The following is a 16160-nucleotide window of genomic DNA, read 5'->3' on the forward strand; positions in this document are numbered from 1 at the left end:
AGAGAATAAGGTGACTTATATAGGGTGCAAGACCCTCAATCAGGGTTTCATTAAAGTCCACGTACGCCCAACATACATGACCTAGGTCCCGACTCGGCAATAACTCAGTACGTTAAGCGTACCAAGTGGTACGCCCCGCGTACTACTTCAAGGACCAAATTTGATAATTTCAAAATAGAGGGGTCATAAGGTACATACCAGGGCATAAGTGTTACATGTACCCTCACCACAACATATGGCAGGGGTGTTGTGGTATTGAATGGAGGTGGGAGAACATCACACCAAGTGGTGTGATGAGTATAATACCTTCCACTATGAGAACCGAAACCAATACATAACCTCCTTTTTTTTTCTCCATTGTTTTGACACTTACAATACAATATCCTATTGATTCATATTTATTAAACATTATATAAGAAGTATAAAAAATAAAGGAATAATGACAAAAAAATGAGGTACGGTAAAAATAAAAGGAATGGGATGAATATACATTTTGACCGTATAATGAATATTCACTTCTATACCTTGTCTCTACTTATATCACATCCTTGTTTCCCAAATCATTCATATAAAAATCTATTGGGTGATTCGATCTCGAGGCCTTTACTGAAATATGTGAAGGAGCTTCCGTTGACGCAACTGCCCCTCCAAAAAAAAATACTGTATATAACAATTTATTACTACTTCAAAGTGAAAAATCTAAAAATCTTGAGGGGAGTCAAGTGTCGAATTCCAAAACCACAGGGCACGAAATGGATTCGTCAGCCTTGACGACACAGTACACACCAACAAGCCATAAACCACAAACCGGAAAAAGAAAGACGAGAAAAAAACGGAAGGAAAAGGAGTGGAGGATCGATTCTTCACAGGAGAATCCAGCCATAGCAGCACTTACCATCCCCAACACATAAAACCCTTCGCTTTTCTTGCTAAAAAGGGAATCTTTCAACGCAAAGGGTTCGTATTCTGTTCGTTGTTTCATCAAATTTCTTCATTGGTTACCCAGAATTCGCACATTTACAGATCTCTTTCACCTCCGTAAGTCTTAATTGAAAACCCGTTTTCAGTTTTCTCGAAATCTCCACCGGTTCACATAATCAGAGCTCAAATTTTTTGTTTTTCCACTCTTTTAGCTTATTCGATTTTAGCAACTTACTTCCTTTCTTAAATTTGTTTATATATACTTGAAATTGAAATCCTCAGTAGCTGAACCTTGCCTTTGAATACTTCAATCATCGCGTGGGACAGCTAGTAGCTTGACGCAGCAGGGGAAAATGTTTCGTAATCTATGATTAGGTATGCAATTGCCATAAACTCAGTTCATATTATCTGTATGTTTATATTTTTGGGGATTTTCGCATTAGTTTTTTTCATTGGCTATATTGGGTCCATATATTATATGCGATTATGGAGCTAGGTTTCCAATTGTTACTCTGATTGTGCTTTCATTTGATCAAATTTGAAGTTTCTAGGGCTAGCTAGGGATTCATTATGATCCCTCACATGTCACACAAACATCATGTATATGACTACTTTAAACACTCTGTATCTCTTTTATTCAATCAATGAAATCTTTCTTAACCTCAGTTGCTAATAATTTCATTTGATTCTGATCAAAAACCATACAATTGGCTGATTTCAATTTCCTTCAGGTGTCTAGGGAAAGACCTCTACTAGTTTACTTGAATGAGGATACGAATGTGGCTTTCAATAGAACAAAGTTTTTACCTGATTTGAACTTGTGGGGAGGTGTTCAAGTGCATTAGTGATGTGGACAAATGTCTTCAAAATCGTACGTTTCTTCCCTTTACACTAATCTTCTTTTGAATATATTATTATCGCTTGTATTCGGCTATAGTAATGTTAACAATTGCTATCTACTTATCATTTTCAGCTAATTATTCAAGTTCTTGATTTTCTTCCATTTTGGACGCGTGTTATTGTTTCTAAAGATCACATGGTTTTATTATTCATATTCTCATTTACTTTCTCTCTTTGACTTTTCTGAAGGGTGGTCTACATCAAGTATCATGGTTCCAATATCTCCCGAACGAATCTGATCCCAACATTTCTGATAGAAGGTTCTTCATTTTCACAAATTTTAATACTTTAGTATATTATAATTTATTAATTCTTGCTAAAAATCATATCTTTTTCAATTTTTTCACAGTGCAAAGTTAAACCAAAGAGATTTTGCTGCACAATTAGTCCTTTCATCCCATTTGCAGTTACAAAAAGATGGATTCCTTAGCACATGGGGTAATTCTTTTGTTGGCCCTTGGGATCCATCTCAGGGTCTACATAACCCTGGTAAACCTTTAACTCTTCAATCACCTGTTTCAAGAATTGAAAAAGTGACATATTTAGTCCTCCAACTAATTCTTACTTGACAAAATCTTGTAGATGAGAAAATCAAGCTATGGCTTTTTATCCCTGGTCGCCATTCGTCTCCCAATGATAAAGCCAAAGCCATTGTATCTAAACTAAGAGGTGCACTTTTTTGTTGCAATCCATGTTTATAATCTGTGAAAACATATACTAGCAACAATACTATAAAAATACAAAAATAATGAAAGCAGATATAACTTATAAGCAATCATGGTGTAATCCATGTTCATAATTTGTTGCAGTTCTAGCATCTGGAGTTTGGTTAGCACCTGGGGATTCTGAAGAGGTGGCAGCTGCACTTTCTCAAGCTTTAAGGAATTGTATTGAAAGGTTCTTTTTTTTTTTTTTTTTCCTTTTCTATTCTTTATTTAAGTTTCTTGAAGAAAACTATATAATAAACATATGAATTTCTTTTTCTCTTAACTAATGTTGACAGAGCATTAGTAAATCTTTCATATATGAGATTTGGGGATGTATTTTCAAGATACCATCCATCTTCACAAGGAGAATCATTTAGGTATTGATCATTGATATTCTGTAATTGTTACTTTTTGGGTGTTTAAGTAGCTTAAAAATTACGATTTTTGCCATTGTAGGAGAGGCAGACCAATGCTTGAGTTCATATTTACTGCAACAGAAGAAGCAGTATTCGTTCATGTCATAATATCTGCAAAGTTTGTTGCTTTCTTCCTTCTTTTTTTCTTTCATCAAATCATCAATTGTCTTTATGACTATGAGCTCTTATTTGCTATATGAAGATATTTACATTTATACCCTTCTTCCTACCAGGCATGTTCGGGCACTTTCAAATGGTGACATGGAGGCAATCTTGAAGCGCACGTCTAGTCATTCTAGTGACAGGCTTCCAGGTTGATTTATAGCATCCTACTTTCATTTATTTCTATTACAACTTTGTACTCATTTTTATTCTTATTAAAGCATTGATTGTACTTTGAAAAAATCTATTCAATTATAGCAGTAACTGCTAAATCTTTTTCTTTTTGGACCATTATACTCTAAAAATCTTTCCATTTATATTTGGATGACAGATTTTCCAAAAAACAATTCTGTAATAAGAAGAAATGAAAGTAGAATGCTATAGTTAACAAATCAAGAAAATTAAAATTGCTATTTCTTGTATTTAACTCTATAAAGTATTTCCTTATGCAGTTATTGCCTCACCTCATGGAATGCGTGGCAGACTTACAGGATTTTGTCCAGGTGATCTTGTGAAGCAATTGTATTTCAGGTATTCCTTCTTTTTATAATAATTAATAGTTTGATAATAACAAGTAACAACACATAACTCATATTTCTTGTTTTTTCTTGTTCTTGTAATGAACAGTTCTGGAAAGTTCAAGGCTTCAAATGGAATTGTAGGTCTTCCAAACCAAATGTCCCAAACCTCCGGGTGCCAACTCAGGGGCCAAAAATGTTACCTTGAAGTAACCCTAGGGTGCGAAAATGTCAAAAATGAGAAACCATTACCATCAAATTCAACTAAAAACTTTTCAAAGCATCATTCAACTGAAAATGAGAAGGGGCCCACGTACGATAAAACTTTCATATATCCAACCGAAGCAGTTCTTGTACCCGTTGTTCAAACATCATCCGCTAGATCCTCTCTAAAAAGGCATCCCACTTTATCTTTCATTATTTAAAAAAAAAGAAGTAAATAAGCTTATATTGCTATTATCTATTTATATGTTCACTAAGTGTTACTTTATTGTATAGATTCTGGCTTCAAAACTGGATGGGCCCATCATTGTCTGGTTCCTCTTTCTCTATGCAATGGTAACTCTTTTTGTTTTCAATCAAAACATACAAAAACATTGTAACATTTACAATTACATAATCATAATCATAATCATAATCCGAATTCTGTTTGGATCTCTGTGTAGTGATGCTTTGAGTAGCATGGATGGATCATGGCATGATGCAAGCATCCGATGTCAACAGGGTTACAATAGTAGTGGGAATAGTAATAGTAGCAGTATTAGCACAAGTTCATCTAGTGATAGTGATTATAGAATGACAGCAGAAACTGGTGACCTTGAAGCTGATGCTGATTCTCTTTCTTGCATAAAATCTGGATTAACTTCTGCTGATCAAATGCATATTGATGCCTCCAAAATGGTACAATCATTTATCTAAATAGTAATTTTTTTTTTGTTGCATTATCTTAAATTATATATTTTAAATCTATGAATTATATAAAATTATGCAGGGTAGCAAGCGATCAAGGCCTGGAATGACTGAGTCATATGGTCAAGCTGGAGCAGTCATTAATGACTTTGGGTCAATGGAAGTCAACAATGAGCAAGGTGGGTCCCAGTGGGATTGGGATGATGATGACAGAGGCATGGGTATGGACATTCAAGCACTTCTCTCAGAGTTTGGAGATTTTGGAGACTTTTTTGAAAATGATGCTTTACCTTTTGGAGAAGTAAGTGATAACATTACAAAACAATAAAATCTTTTAAGAAAAAAACTTTTTGTTTTCTTCTAAACTTTTATGATGTGTTTTTTTTGAAAATTTTAAAGCCACCAGGGACTGAAGAGTCACAAACACAAACTCCCATGTTTTCTGCAACGGATGGTGGAGATGCAAGTAGCAGCCCATTTACAGGGATGATGGATGCATCTGATCAGATCATTATTCCACTTGGGTTTTCATCTTTTGAAAGCTTTAATCCTCCATCAACTGTTGTAGAAGAATCCATAAGCAAAAATCAAGAACTCACAAAAGAAACAGTGTCATCAGGCTCAATGAACTACAACCCACCAGCTAACAACACTGAGTTTGATTATGTAATAAAAGCAGAAGCCATGATGACATTCGCACCTGAATATTCAGCAGTTGAAACCCCTGGAAATGACTTGTTATTAACTGTCATTAAAACCCCATATGTCCCAAAATCAAGAACAACCGAAAGTGCAAATTCAAGCACGAATAATTACATCTACTCTTCAATTCCTCCTAAGCATGATTTATCTGATGATAAATCGGGTGCGAATTTGAATGATAAGAACTACTACACTCATGTGGAAAGTGGAAAACTTAAAGACAAAAAAGATGAAAAGGATGAAAAGCTTTCGTTTCGCGACAGTTTTGGTTTTGGAGAAGATGTTGCTAATGCTAATGCTAATACTAATGCTAATGCTTCAGGTTTCAGTTCTTTAAGTACTGCTTCAAGATCAAAGATTTTGGAAGGAGGATTAGGAATGGAGAATTTTGTTTTGTCATCAAAGACAGGTGTCGCGAATGAACTCGAATGCGTCATGTTTCAAGCTTTTATGTGTAGAATAAGACATACATTATTAGCTTCAAACAGATTATCCGGGAACAACAACAACAACAACAACAACAATAATAATAATAATAACAATACAATTTTGTATCAAATGCATAGTGAATCAAATGTTTTGGGGGATAACATGTCATCAAAATATGATATAAAAAAGAAAGAAACAATTCCAGTTAGAATCGCAGGTGGTGACATGGACACTGGGCTTCTAGATGGGCCTTTGAACTCGCCTGTTGGTGTTTGGAGGACAGTTGGTGTCGCAAAAGGGTCAAAGGCAATGAGCATGACACAGAATATGGAATCTTTCGGGAATATTCCTCATAATTCTTTCACTGAGGAAGGAATGTTGTTGTCATATGGTCAAAGGCAACCTCTTTTAGAGCTTCTTGATGGAATGTCTTTGCTTTTTCAACAAGCGTTGACTTTTGTTGATGTCACTTTGGATTCCGATTGTGGGGATGGGCCCTACGGGTGGTTGGCAATGCAAGAGCAATGGAGACGCGGGTTTTCATGTGGGCCCGCTTTGGTTCATGCGGGTTGTGGCGGGGTGTTGGCGGCTTCTCATTCTCTTGATATTGCTGGTGTCGAGTTAGCGGATCCACTTTCTGCTGATGTAAGCTTCCACACTTTTTTTTTACTAAAAGACTATTTTGCCCCCCATTAGTACAACTTGTTCTTTGGTTATGACTTATGACAGATGTAATCATTCTACATTTTTGTGAAAATTTGTATTTTTAATTAATGTTTGATAACTTTAATGTTATGTTTCAGGTTCCGGCATCGTATGCTATAACATTACTACAATCGGACATAAAGTTAGCCTTGAAATCGGCTTTTGGTAACTTTGATGGACCCTTGTCAGTCATGGATTGGTGCAAAGGGCGAAATGGTCAAATTGATGGGTTTTCAGCTGAGTCATCAGCTAGTATAAACGATTGTAGAGATTCTTCAAGTACACCAACAAGCCCATCTCAATCTGCTGGTGGATCAACATCCTGTCTTAGCAAAGCTGGTAAATATTTTTACTCATTTAGTAAGTAGTAAATACATTTTGTTGTATACATATTTATTGTTTTAATAAAATAAAAATCACATATTGTTGATAGATGGAAATCGAATTGATGATGTAAGCGAAAGAAGATCAAACCAAGATGAGTCAGAGCAGCAACTCGGCCTCAGGCCTGCACTTCTTGTGCTTCCTATTCCTGCTATTCTTGTTGGGTATTATTATTATTATTTTTAATAATATAAAGTTTTTATAATGTTATTTTGACTAGTCAAACTCTAAAAGGGTGTATTCAAATATAACAGGTATCAAGATGATTGGCTAAAGACATCAGCAAGCTCTCTTCAACATTGGGAAAAAGCTCCTTTTGAACCTTATGCTATGCAGAAACACGTGAGAAAATTTTAATTTACCCTTAGTTTTTAACTTTTTATTAATAATTGTTAACTAATTTATTATCTTCTTTTACATAATTTTTGCAGATGAATTATTGCGTTGTATGTCCAGATATCGATCCCCTTACAACTGCTGCTGCAGACTTCTTTCAACAGCTCGACACTGGTGTGTCATAATTACTTGTCTTCTTCTTTTTCCATTAAGTTCTTTTTCTTTTTTGGACTGAATGAACTAAGTGTCTGTTTTCATACAGTTTATGAAACCTGCAAATTGGGAACTCATTCACCTCAAAATTTGGGTAACCAAACTTCCAAAGACTCGGTCAAATGGTCAACTTCTGGGTTTGTTTTACTAGATTGCCCTCAATCAATGAAGATCGAAGGCGATAGTGCATCTCTCGTGGGATCAATCAGTGATTACTTTCTTTCTTTATCCAACGGTTGGGATTTAACAAGTTTCTTGAAATCCCTCTCCAAAGTTCTCAAAACCCTAAAACTCAATTCCATCTTTGCCCCTAATTCAAAAGAAGGAAACACCACTCCATGCACAGTAATATACGTGGTGTGCCCGTTTCCCGAACCCGTTTCGATTTTAAAAACCGTGGTTGAATCATGTGTAGCCATTGGATCTGCCATGTGTCCACCATCCGATAAAGAACGAAGATCCGCCTTACAAAATCAAGTTGGAAAGGCTTTAAGTTGCACAACAGCTGTAGATGAAGCATCAATTTCAAACATTGTGACAATTTCCGGTTTCAGTGTCCCTAAATTAGTCCTCCAAATCATAACCGTTGATTCCATCTTTCGTGTCACAACCCCATCTCTCAACGAGCCCGTGATTTTAAAAGAAATCGCCTTCACCGTCTACAATAAAGCCCGAAGAATCTCCCGAGGAAATGGAATCGCGGATTCCATTCCATCGGTTAGATCTCAGTCGCAGTCTCATTCTGGAATGATGCAAATGAATTCGAATTCGCCGATTCCTGGGATGTGGAAAGACTCAATTGCCCCTCGAATGGTGGGACCTAGAGAGGGCGAGTGGGATAACAACTCATGGCAAATGTCTAATCGTGTCACGGGAGAATATTTTCTTCAAGATGAGTTAAAATACATGTTTGAGCCGCTTTTTATTCTTGCGGATTCACCGGAACGCGGGATTCCGCCGGAATCATTGAAGGTTTTGTCAGATGATGGGACGAGTTCGGATACCGGAGACGGGTTGGATGACGGATACGGGTCGACCCATAAACCTCCCCCGAGTTTACATTGTTGTTATGGATGGACAGAGGATTGGAAGTGGCTTGTTTGTATATGGACTGATTCCAGAGGGGAATTACTCGATAGCTATACGTTTCCATTCGGTGGAATCAGTAGTAGACAAGACACAAAGGGGCTTCAATTCCTTTTTGTTCAAATTTTGCAACAAGGTTGTCAGATACTTCAGGCATGTTCACCGGAAACAACCACCGCCAGGCCACGAGATTTTGTCATTACGCGTATCGGTTGCTTTTTTGAACTCGAATGCCAAGGTATAATTACGTTTCTACCCTTTGGTATTACAATTTACAATTACAATACTCGTGTTAATTAATTAACATGATGTGATGTGTATGCAGAATGGCAGAAAGCGCTTTATTCTATTGGTGGCTCGGAGGTGAAAAAGTGGTCATTGCAACTCCGGCGATCGGTGCCGGATGGGATTCCGGCGAGTAGTAATGGCGGTTCTGAAATGGGTATGATTCAAGATCGGAATCTGGCGGCTCATGGGAAGGGCGGTGGGTTTATGAAAGGTGGTGGGATGGGACAGGCGGCTTCTAGAAAGCAGATTTTGAGTGGCGGCGGTGGTGGTGGTGGACATATGGGAATGGATAATTCCAAGGGTTTGCTTCAATGGGTGCAAAGTATAACTTTTGTATCGGTTTCAGTTGATCATTCATTACAGTTGGTTTATCAAGCAGATTCATCTCCAGGTTAGTTTTATTTTGGAAGGAATGGAATGGTTCATTCCAAGGAATGTGATTCCTGTTTAATTTAATTTTTTAAATTTCTTGGTGCAACAGGGACAACTCAAGGGAGTGGAATCATGGGGCAATCGGTGTACACTGAAGGATTCACACCTGTAAAATCTCTGGGTTCCACATCAGCATCTTACATATTCATTCCATCACCCACCATGCGATTCCTCCCCCCGAACCCCCTCCAACTCCCCACCTGCCTAACCTCGGAATCACCGCCACTCGCCCACCTCCTCCACAGCAAGGGTTCCGCCATTCCCATTTCCACCGGATTTGTAGTCTCAAAAGCCGTTCCTTCCATGCGAAAAGATTCAAGAACCAACTCCAAAGAAGAATGGCCTTCGGTTCTCTCAGTAGCCCTTTTTGATTACTACGGAGGCAACAACAATAACAATAGCAACAACAATAATAATAATAATAACAACAACAATAATAATAACGAAAAAACATCCAAGAACATGGGAAAATCTATGGAGAATCATGTGATTTTGGACAGAGTGGCGGCTGAGCTACACGCGTTGTCTTGGATGACTGTGAGCCCGGGGTACTTAGAAAGAAGAACATCGCTTCCTTTTCATTGTGATATGGTGTTGAGGTTAAGAAGGCTTTTGCATTTTGCGGATAAACAACTCTCGCAGATTTCGGTTAAGTCAGAAGTTTAGATGTCTTAATGGGTTATTGTGGAGAAATAGTTGTACAATGTATAACTAAAAAAAATGCATGAATGTAGGTTTTTTTTTTGGTGATTAGGGATAATGTTTTTATCAAGGGTTGTGAGAAATAGAGGGGAGATTAAAATACATAGATGGTCATCAAGTGTTGTAGTGGTAGGAGTTGTTGATTGTTTGTACAAAAACAACATTTGGATTTTGAAGGGTGTTTGTGAAGCATTATAGATCAACATAATCACCTCTTATGTTAGTCCATTAGTCAAACAAATGACTAGATGACAGTGTTTGATATGTATTGGACTGTGATTTGATTAATATTAACGAGACAAAAACTATAATATTTTGTTCTGTTAAAAGGTTGAAAAAGACAGCAAATGCAAATTTTCAAATACAATCTCATCTATGGGTATGAACTTCATCCATTTTATTTGTGTAAAAAAAAGAAAGAAAAAAATTATATAATATAAATATAGAAGGATATACCGAGAGAGATGATAACATGGGGTGGGTGGGGGCAATTTAACCCATGTGAGAGACAAAGGTCCAACCAACCGACCCTTTTCGATAGTGAAAAGCAATAATTATGTGTAGACACTCATTTGGGTTAGGCCTTCTTCCCCCATGTGCAATGCACATGATGCCAAAATCTCATTTGTCATTTTACCTCACCTTCATTGTTCATATCTTGTGATCCTCAAAATATCTTTTGTTTTTTTCATTATTGATCGACCTAAATTTTGCTCACATAACATGAAAAATAAGTTATAAACTTGGTTATTGTTTTATATTATTTGTTACGCATTTAGTTCAAAAACCAATATTGTTTCCATTTACTCAACTTGATTTCATTTTGTTTTGGATTTGGTCACATAGTCCAAAATCAGGACGCTACGCTAGTCGTATGTCTGAGGGTATTTTCGTCTTTTCATCTACGTATTTGGTGAATGCGATTAATGGTTTTATGAAGAATGATTGAAAACAACCTCTCACACAGCATGTGATATGATTTGACGTCTAATTTTGGACAACATACCAATCGCAAAACAAAATGAAACCACAATAATAACAATTGTAACACAATAATTTTTGAATTAGATCTATAACAAACAATATAAGTATATAAAACAAAGATAATGGTAACAAATTTTGGAATTGATTTACATTAGTAAATAATTATTTCTATTAATATTTGTAAGATGGAACAGTTTTTGGTCTGTTTTTAGCCTTTAGGATATGCCATAGAAGTTTCTGTTTTTTGGAGTTGAGCACAAGTTTTCTCCAATGATGTGGGGTTGATTTGATTGTTAATCTTGTTTGTTTTATTAGCATTATTATTTAATAATTCAAAACAATAATGAAGGTAACATGTTAATTCAACTTTTCCATCTTAAAAAAAAAAGTCGTTCTGTCTTTTCTTTAAATTAGTGAAAGATGTCTCCTTTTCTACTCAACAAATTTATCAACATAATTGTTGTGATCAGCAACTTGAATTTTGAACGCAAAAAACCATAAATTTCTTATTATTATTTTTTTTTTACCTTCTCCGATAACAGAATAGTCATCTTGCCATTTTGAATGGTTTACGTCCCCTTGTTTTCATACAAGAATAATTTAAGTAAAGCTGCTATACTAAAGTTCTTATTATTGAATTTAATTGCATATAATTACAATATTAATTGGAATTATGAAAAATAGGAGAGTATCGAAAAAGCCATTGATTAGCAAAAATAAGTAGAATCTGTCAAAAAAATTAAATAAAGGAATGAATTGGATTATGAAGTAATTGTAATCAAATAAATATTTGGTTGACAGTAAATAAGATAAAAATCAATAATAGAATGATTTTTTATTTATTTATTTATAATATAATGACATGTTATTTATCTACTGATGTTCCGGGAGTAATGGTATATAGAAAAGGTTGTGATGTTGAATTAGGTGTTGTTTGTTTTTTGGAAAAAAACCTTTTCAGATTTCTTATTGTTGCGCGGCACACGCGTAATATTTTTCATCTCGCAACTATTTATTTTTCAGAAGTCTTCGAATTAAAAAACCTCTGCACGTGTTCTTGGCGCATAACTTGTTTTGTCTCTTCCTACCTTTTTCAACCTCTTCTTCTTCTTTTCCTACCTTTTTCAACCTCTGCACGTGTTCTTGGCACAATTTTTTTTTCGTTTTTTTGTTTATTTTTATTGATTTTTTTATATTGAATAATAATAATTTGTTGATGAAATATCATTATTTTATGCTAAAATATCATTATTTTTTTGTTAAAATATCATTATTTTTTTGCTGAAATATCATAAATTCTTATCGAAACATCATACATTATTAAATTTTCGGTATTAAAAAAACTATTTTCAGATTATAAAATCAGTTTATTTTAATTTTTTAATACCTGCAGCAGCATGCAAATGTTAAAAAAACAAACACGCTTTTTATTACAGTATGCAGCCGTTTGATCCATCTCTTCTACTGCAGAGGGTTGCAGAGGTGGTCCACAGACTTTATGAACTTTTGCTTCAAAAAAAACAAACACCTTAGTGAATCTTGAAGCATACTCATGAAGCTACCGCTTTGTGAATCGTATTGTTGGAATTGTGGAGGCGTTGTGTTTAGCTAGAACGGCGCATCTTGACTTGCGGTGTTTGGGTTTCGTTTAGGTGGTGGTTTGTTTGGATTTTACTTCATTGGTTGAGTATAAAAAAATAGATGAGAAAAGAATTAGTTTATATATATTATAAAATGAAAGATTCTAGTGAGGAAATATTTTGTTGAATTTGTGTATATTTATAAGTAAAATTTAAATTGATTTTAGAATATATATGTTTAAACAGTAATTAAATATAATCTAGCATTCCAGTTAAATAAACAATTCCACATTCATATAAGTTACCATCTCATTAAGTCATACACAAATAACACTTAAGGTTTGATTCAAAATGACATAACAAGACGTCTAAACTGTTTAAAGATATTTGAGCATTAAGTGAATGTTTCTTATTATTAATCAAATGTTTTAAAATAATTATGAAAAAGTAGAAACTATTTAATGATCATCTTATTACTTTTCACCTAATTTTAATTGACCTCCATTAATAAAATTCTAAAATTCCACAAAAGGAATAATAATGTGAAATTTGAAGTAGAATCATGTACTACGAAGTGGGAATGCTATTCCCAAAGCACAGGTTCGGAAAGCAAGATTTCGAATAAAGCTACAAAGGTGCAATTGTGCAAACGCATTGAGATTTGTTTTACTTTTGAGATGATAGAAAGCAAAATTAAGAATTTGATCAAAATAATCTGAAACTATCTAATAAATCCAATTCCAATAAGAACAATGTTCACGTAATCTGTATCTTCTCAAATCCGTAGATCAAATCCAATAAAATCAGGAACTGAATTTCATTAACAAGAATGATACAATATGAGTATGGAAATACTGATTACATCGTTAGATTTAACATTATGATAGTACTAGCTCCTCCCAAATCCACAGATCAAATCCATTAATATCACGAACTAAATTTTTTATTAATCTACCAAACCCAAACAGAAATATAGATAGAAGATTTACATTCTTCTCTCTCGCTTCCTTCTATTCAAAATAGGAGAAAAGAGAGGGAGCAGAATTGATAGGTATATGTATAGTAACAATAACTCTGAAAAATAAACCATACTCTGGAGTAGAATTAATTAGAAGAGGAAGGAGAAAACGAGTGCTGATAGAGAAGCGATGGCGGTGGGGATGAAGACGGTTGTGGCGTCGGAAGTAGGAGCTGGAGCCGGAGCCTCTGCGGCGGAGACAGAGATGGCTGAGACGGCCATCGTCATCACCATCATTATGGCGAAAAGCTTCATCATCTTTGTTGCCTCCATGAATGAGCTCTGCAATTCAATTCTCGATGAAGATTGTGGGAGAGAAGAGAATTGTGAGAGCAGATAGTGGGGAACAGAAGGGTTCGGGTGTTGGGGTTTTATAGGGAAGGGTAATGGAGTATTCTCAAGACATGGGTGGTAGTAATAGAGAAGGTCGCTGCCCGCTGCCCGTTTCTTTTTTGGAGAAGAGTAAATTAGTGTTTTGGTACATTCAGCCACCCTCAATTGAAGCCAACAGGGATCGAACCTGGGTCACATCCTTTGGAGAGTGATTTTCCATGTCAATCTTGTCCTTATGCCATCAAGGTGATGGTTAAAATATCATCCTAATATTGTTTTTTTCCATCATTTTTTAAAAATTAGTAACCACGAGCATCTCATCTTCTCCGATGATACCCTCACCAACTACAAATTTGAAATTACACGAGTATTGAAAACTACAAAACATGTAGTCAAAACTTGAAATTACACTACCGAGTGCATAAAAATTAAAATAATATTTTAATGCCATAAAATCCTATGAATTTATCTTCATAACTAATTCAAGAAAAAAAAAATACGTGGAGAAGAATCTACGAGGAATCTAGACCAGAGAAGAATATATAAAATCAAATCATGAAAGAAAAATAAAAAACATGAGGATAATTATCAACCTGAGGTGTTAGAATGTACAAAACTAATATGGGCAAGAGTCGATACAATTGCTTCAGTGGGAACTGCTATTGGGGCGATAGTCGATACAAAAGGTCGTGTGTACATCTTTATTTTTTTGCTACGCAAGCGGCCCCTATTGTTTCAAGTTATTTCATGAGTGGTTTATGTAGTTTCATTTTATTTCATAATTGATCTAAAATTACTATTTTACCCGTATTTGATTTTTTTATTAATTTTTATTTCTTTTTTTTTTCCATCTTAAATTAATCTTTTATTCATTAGAAATTACCCCACTTCACCCTAACCCTAAAGTCGCCACCTTTCTCCCCCGTCTCTACCAAGAATTGCCACCTTTTTTTTTCTCTCTAAAAAAATCACCACATTTAGTTCCATCGGCAACTACGGCCTTCATTTTCACCCTACATCAACAACATCTTCATCTCTCTATAGTCCACCTCATAGAACCAATGAAGTTGCCTTCAAGTGTAACATCCCAAAATCCAATGCTAAAATTTTCATTTTTAACATAATAAAAACATCAATTTAGAAAAAAATTACATCCAGGGCAACCCATCTGTTCATAAACCATTATTCAGAAATCAAAGTCATAATGAAGACAATGCGGAATCTCGAATCATAAAACTGTTGATGTGTGTGTACAGTCCCACCTTCGCAATCCGATAAGTACTTGCAAAATATTTAATCTATAACTATAAGCAAAAATCTTAGTAACTTCCCAAAAATATCGCATACAACATATAATAATAATTAGTTATGTGTTATCAGCAACCCTAGGGACTATCAGCGATCCTAGTAGGATACCATCACCCCATGTAGATAACAACACACCTCACAGGCTATCAACAACCTAGGGACTATCAGCAGTGCCATAGAATCACAACAGTTCATGAGTTATCTGCAACTCAGTCATAGATAACAAAAATCAACAAATAAGACCTAGCTAGTCAACACACATATACTACCACATAGGCAAGTATAGTGAGAAGACTTGCCTCGTGAATAGCAACTAAGACACAACATCTCACACACAGGGAAAACATGCACAACAAGACACCTAACAACAATCAAGACGTACCCTCTTAGTCTACACCCTAAAGTCTTAGTATGAATAAAAGTCAACCATGGTCAAGAGTTAACGATAAAACCAACCCCCAGCTAATTGTCATGTCATGGCCACCCATGGGTCACGTCGTGACGAAGTTAGGACAAAACAATCATGGAAATGCTCATCTCACGAAGTGACATATAACTCATCACATCGTGAGACCCGATCTGGACAACTTAAAACATTAAGCTCTTAATCCTTAAGCCAAACCTTCAAATCTTCCAGAAGGATTTCTCCAACCTAAGGACCCTAAAAATCATAGTTTTTTTTAGACATGCATGTCCAATGCTTGTCTTTTCTAAAAAAAAACAACTATGTAAAAATAAAGGCAAAATGAGACCAAAACTCATGCATGGAGTCCAATCCACCACCAAACTTTAGATCTGATACTTATGCTTATAAAAGGACCTCAAAGATCCATAAAGTTGCTAACTTTATGGATTCCATGCATTCAACTCAACCCATACATGGAGAAAAGTGGGTAAAACCTAGATCTAGCATGCTTAATCATGAAATGCTAAAACTTGAGGACTTACAAGGGTCCAGAAACACCACAAGATGGTGAGGAGGAGGCTTGATTGATGAAACAATGCACCAAGGGAACATTCTTATTCAACAAGGAGCTAAAAGCCACCAAGGAGCTCTCAAGACCAACAATGGATGCTATGTTCGCTTAGTGTAGAGAGGGAGGTGATGGATGTTGAGGGTGTCCAAA

At 35.5% G+C, this 16160-nt stretch overlaps 1 protein-coding gene across 5 annotated transcripts; it reads left to right on the forward strand.

Annotated features, from left to right (window-relative positions):
• The first annotated feature begins 796 nt into the window (after positions 1–796).
• Positions 797–10033, forward strand: GCT (RNA polymerase II transcription mediator). Of its 5 annotated transcripts, none has more exons than XM_079007104.1 (23): positions 797–1038; positions 1204–1296; positions 1653–1792; positions 2011–2081; positions 2171–2310; positions 2404–2490; positions 2631–2718; positions 2825–2905; positions 2985–3062; positions 3178–3257; positions 3559–3637; positions 3734–4021; positions 4123–4182; positions 4290–4524; positions 4616–4834; positions 4933–6309; positions 6468–6708; positions 6803–6917; positions 7008–7095; positions 7185–7263; positions 7352–8626; positions 8714–9067; positions 9158–10033. In XM_079007104.1, the coding sequence occupies exons 3-23, from the start codon at positions 1769–1771 to the stop codon at positions 9772–9774; spliced, it is 5676 nt and encodes a 1891-aa protein (XP_078863230.1). In that variant the 5' UTR covers positions 797–1038; positions 1204–1296; positions 1653–1768; the 3' UTR covers positions 9775–10033. The 5 variants fall into 5 exon arrangements, with proteins under 5 accessions (XP_078863230.1, XP_078863234.1, XP_078863232.1 ...); XM_079007108.1 differs by having other exon boundaries at positions 6468–6703; positions 6801–6917; XM_079007106.1 differs by having other exon boundaries at positions 1249–1296.
• The last annotated feature ends 6127 nt before the right edge of the window (positions 10034–16160 follow it).

The sequence above is a fragment of the Lactuca serriola genome, chromosome 6, assembly GCF_051521515.1.
Source record: "Lactuca serriola cultivar US96UC23 chromosome 6, Lser_US96UC23_V15, whole genome shotgun sequence".
Classification (NCBI taxonomy): Eukaryota; Viridiplantae; Streptophyta; class Magnoliopsida; order Asterales; family Asteraceae; genus Lactuca; species Lactuca serriola.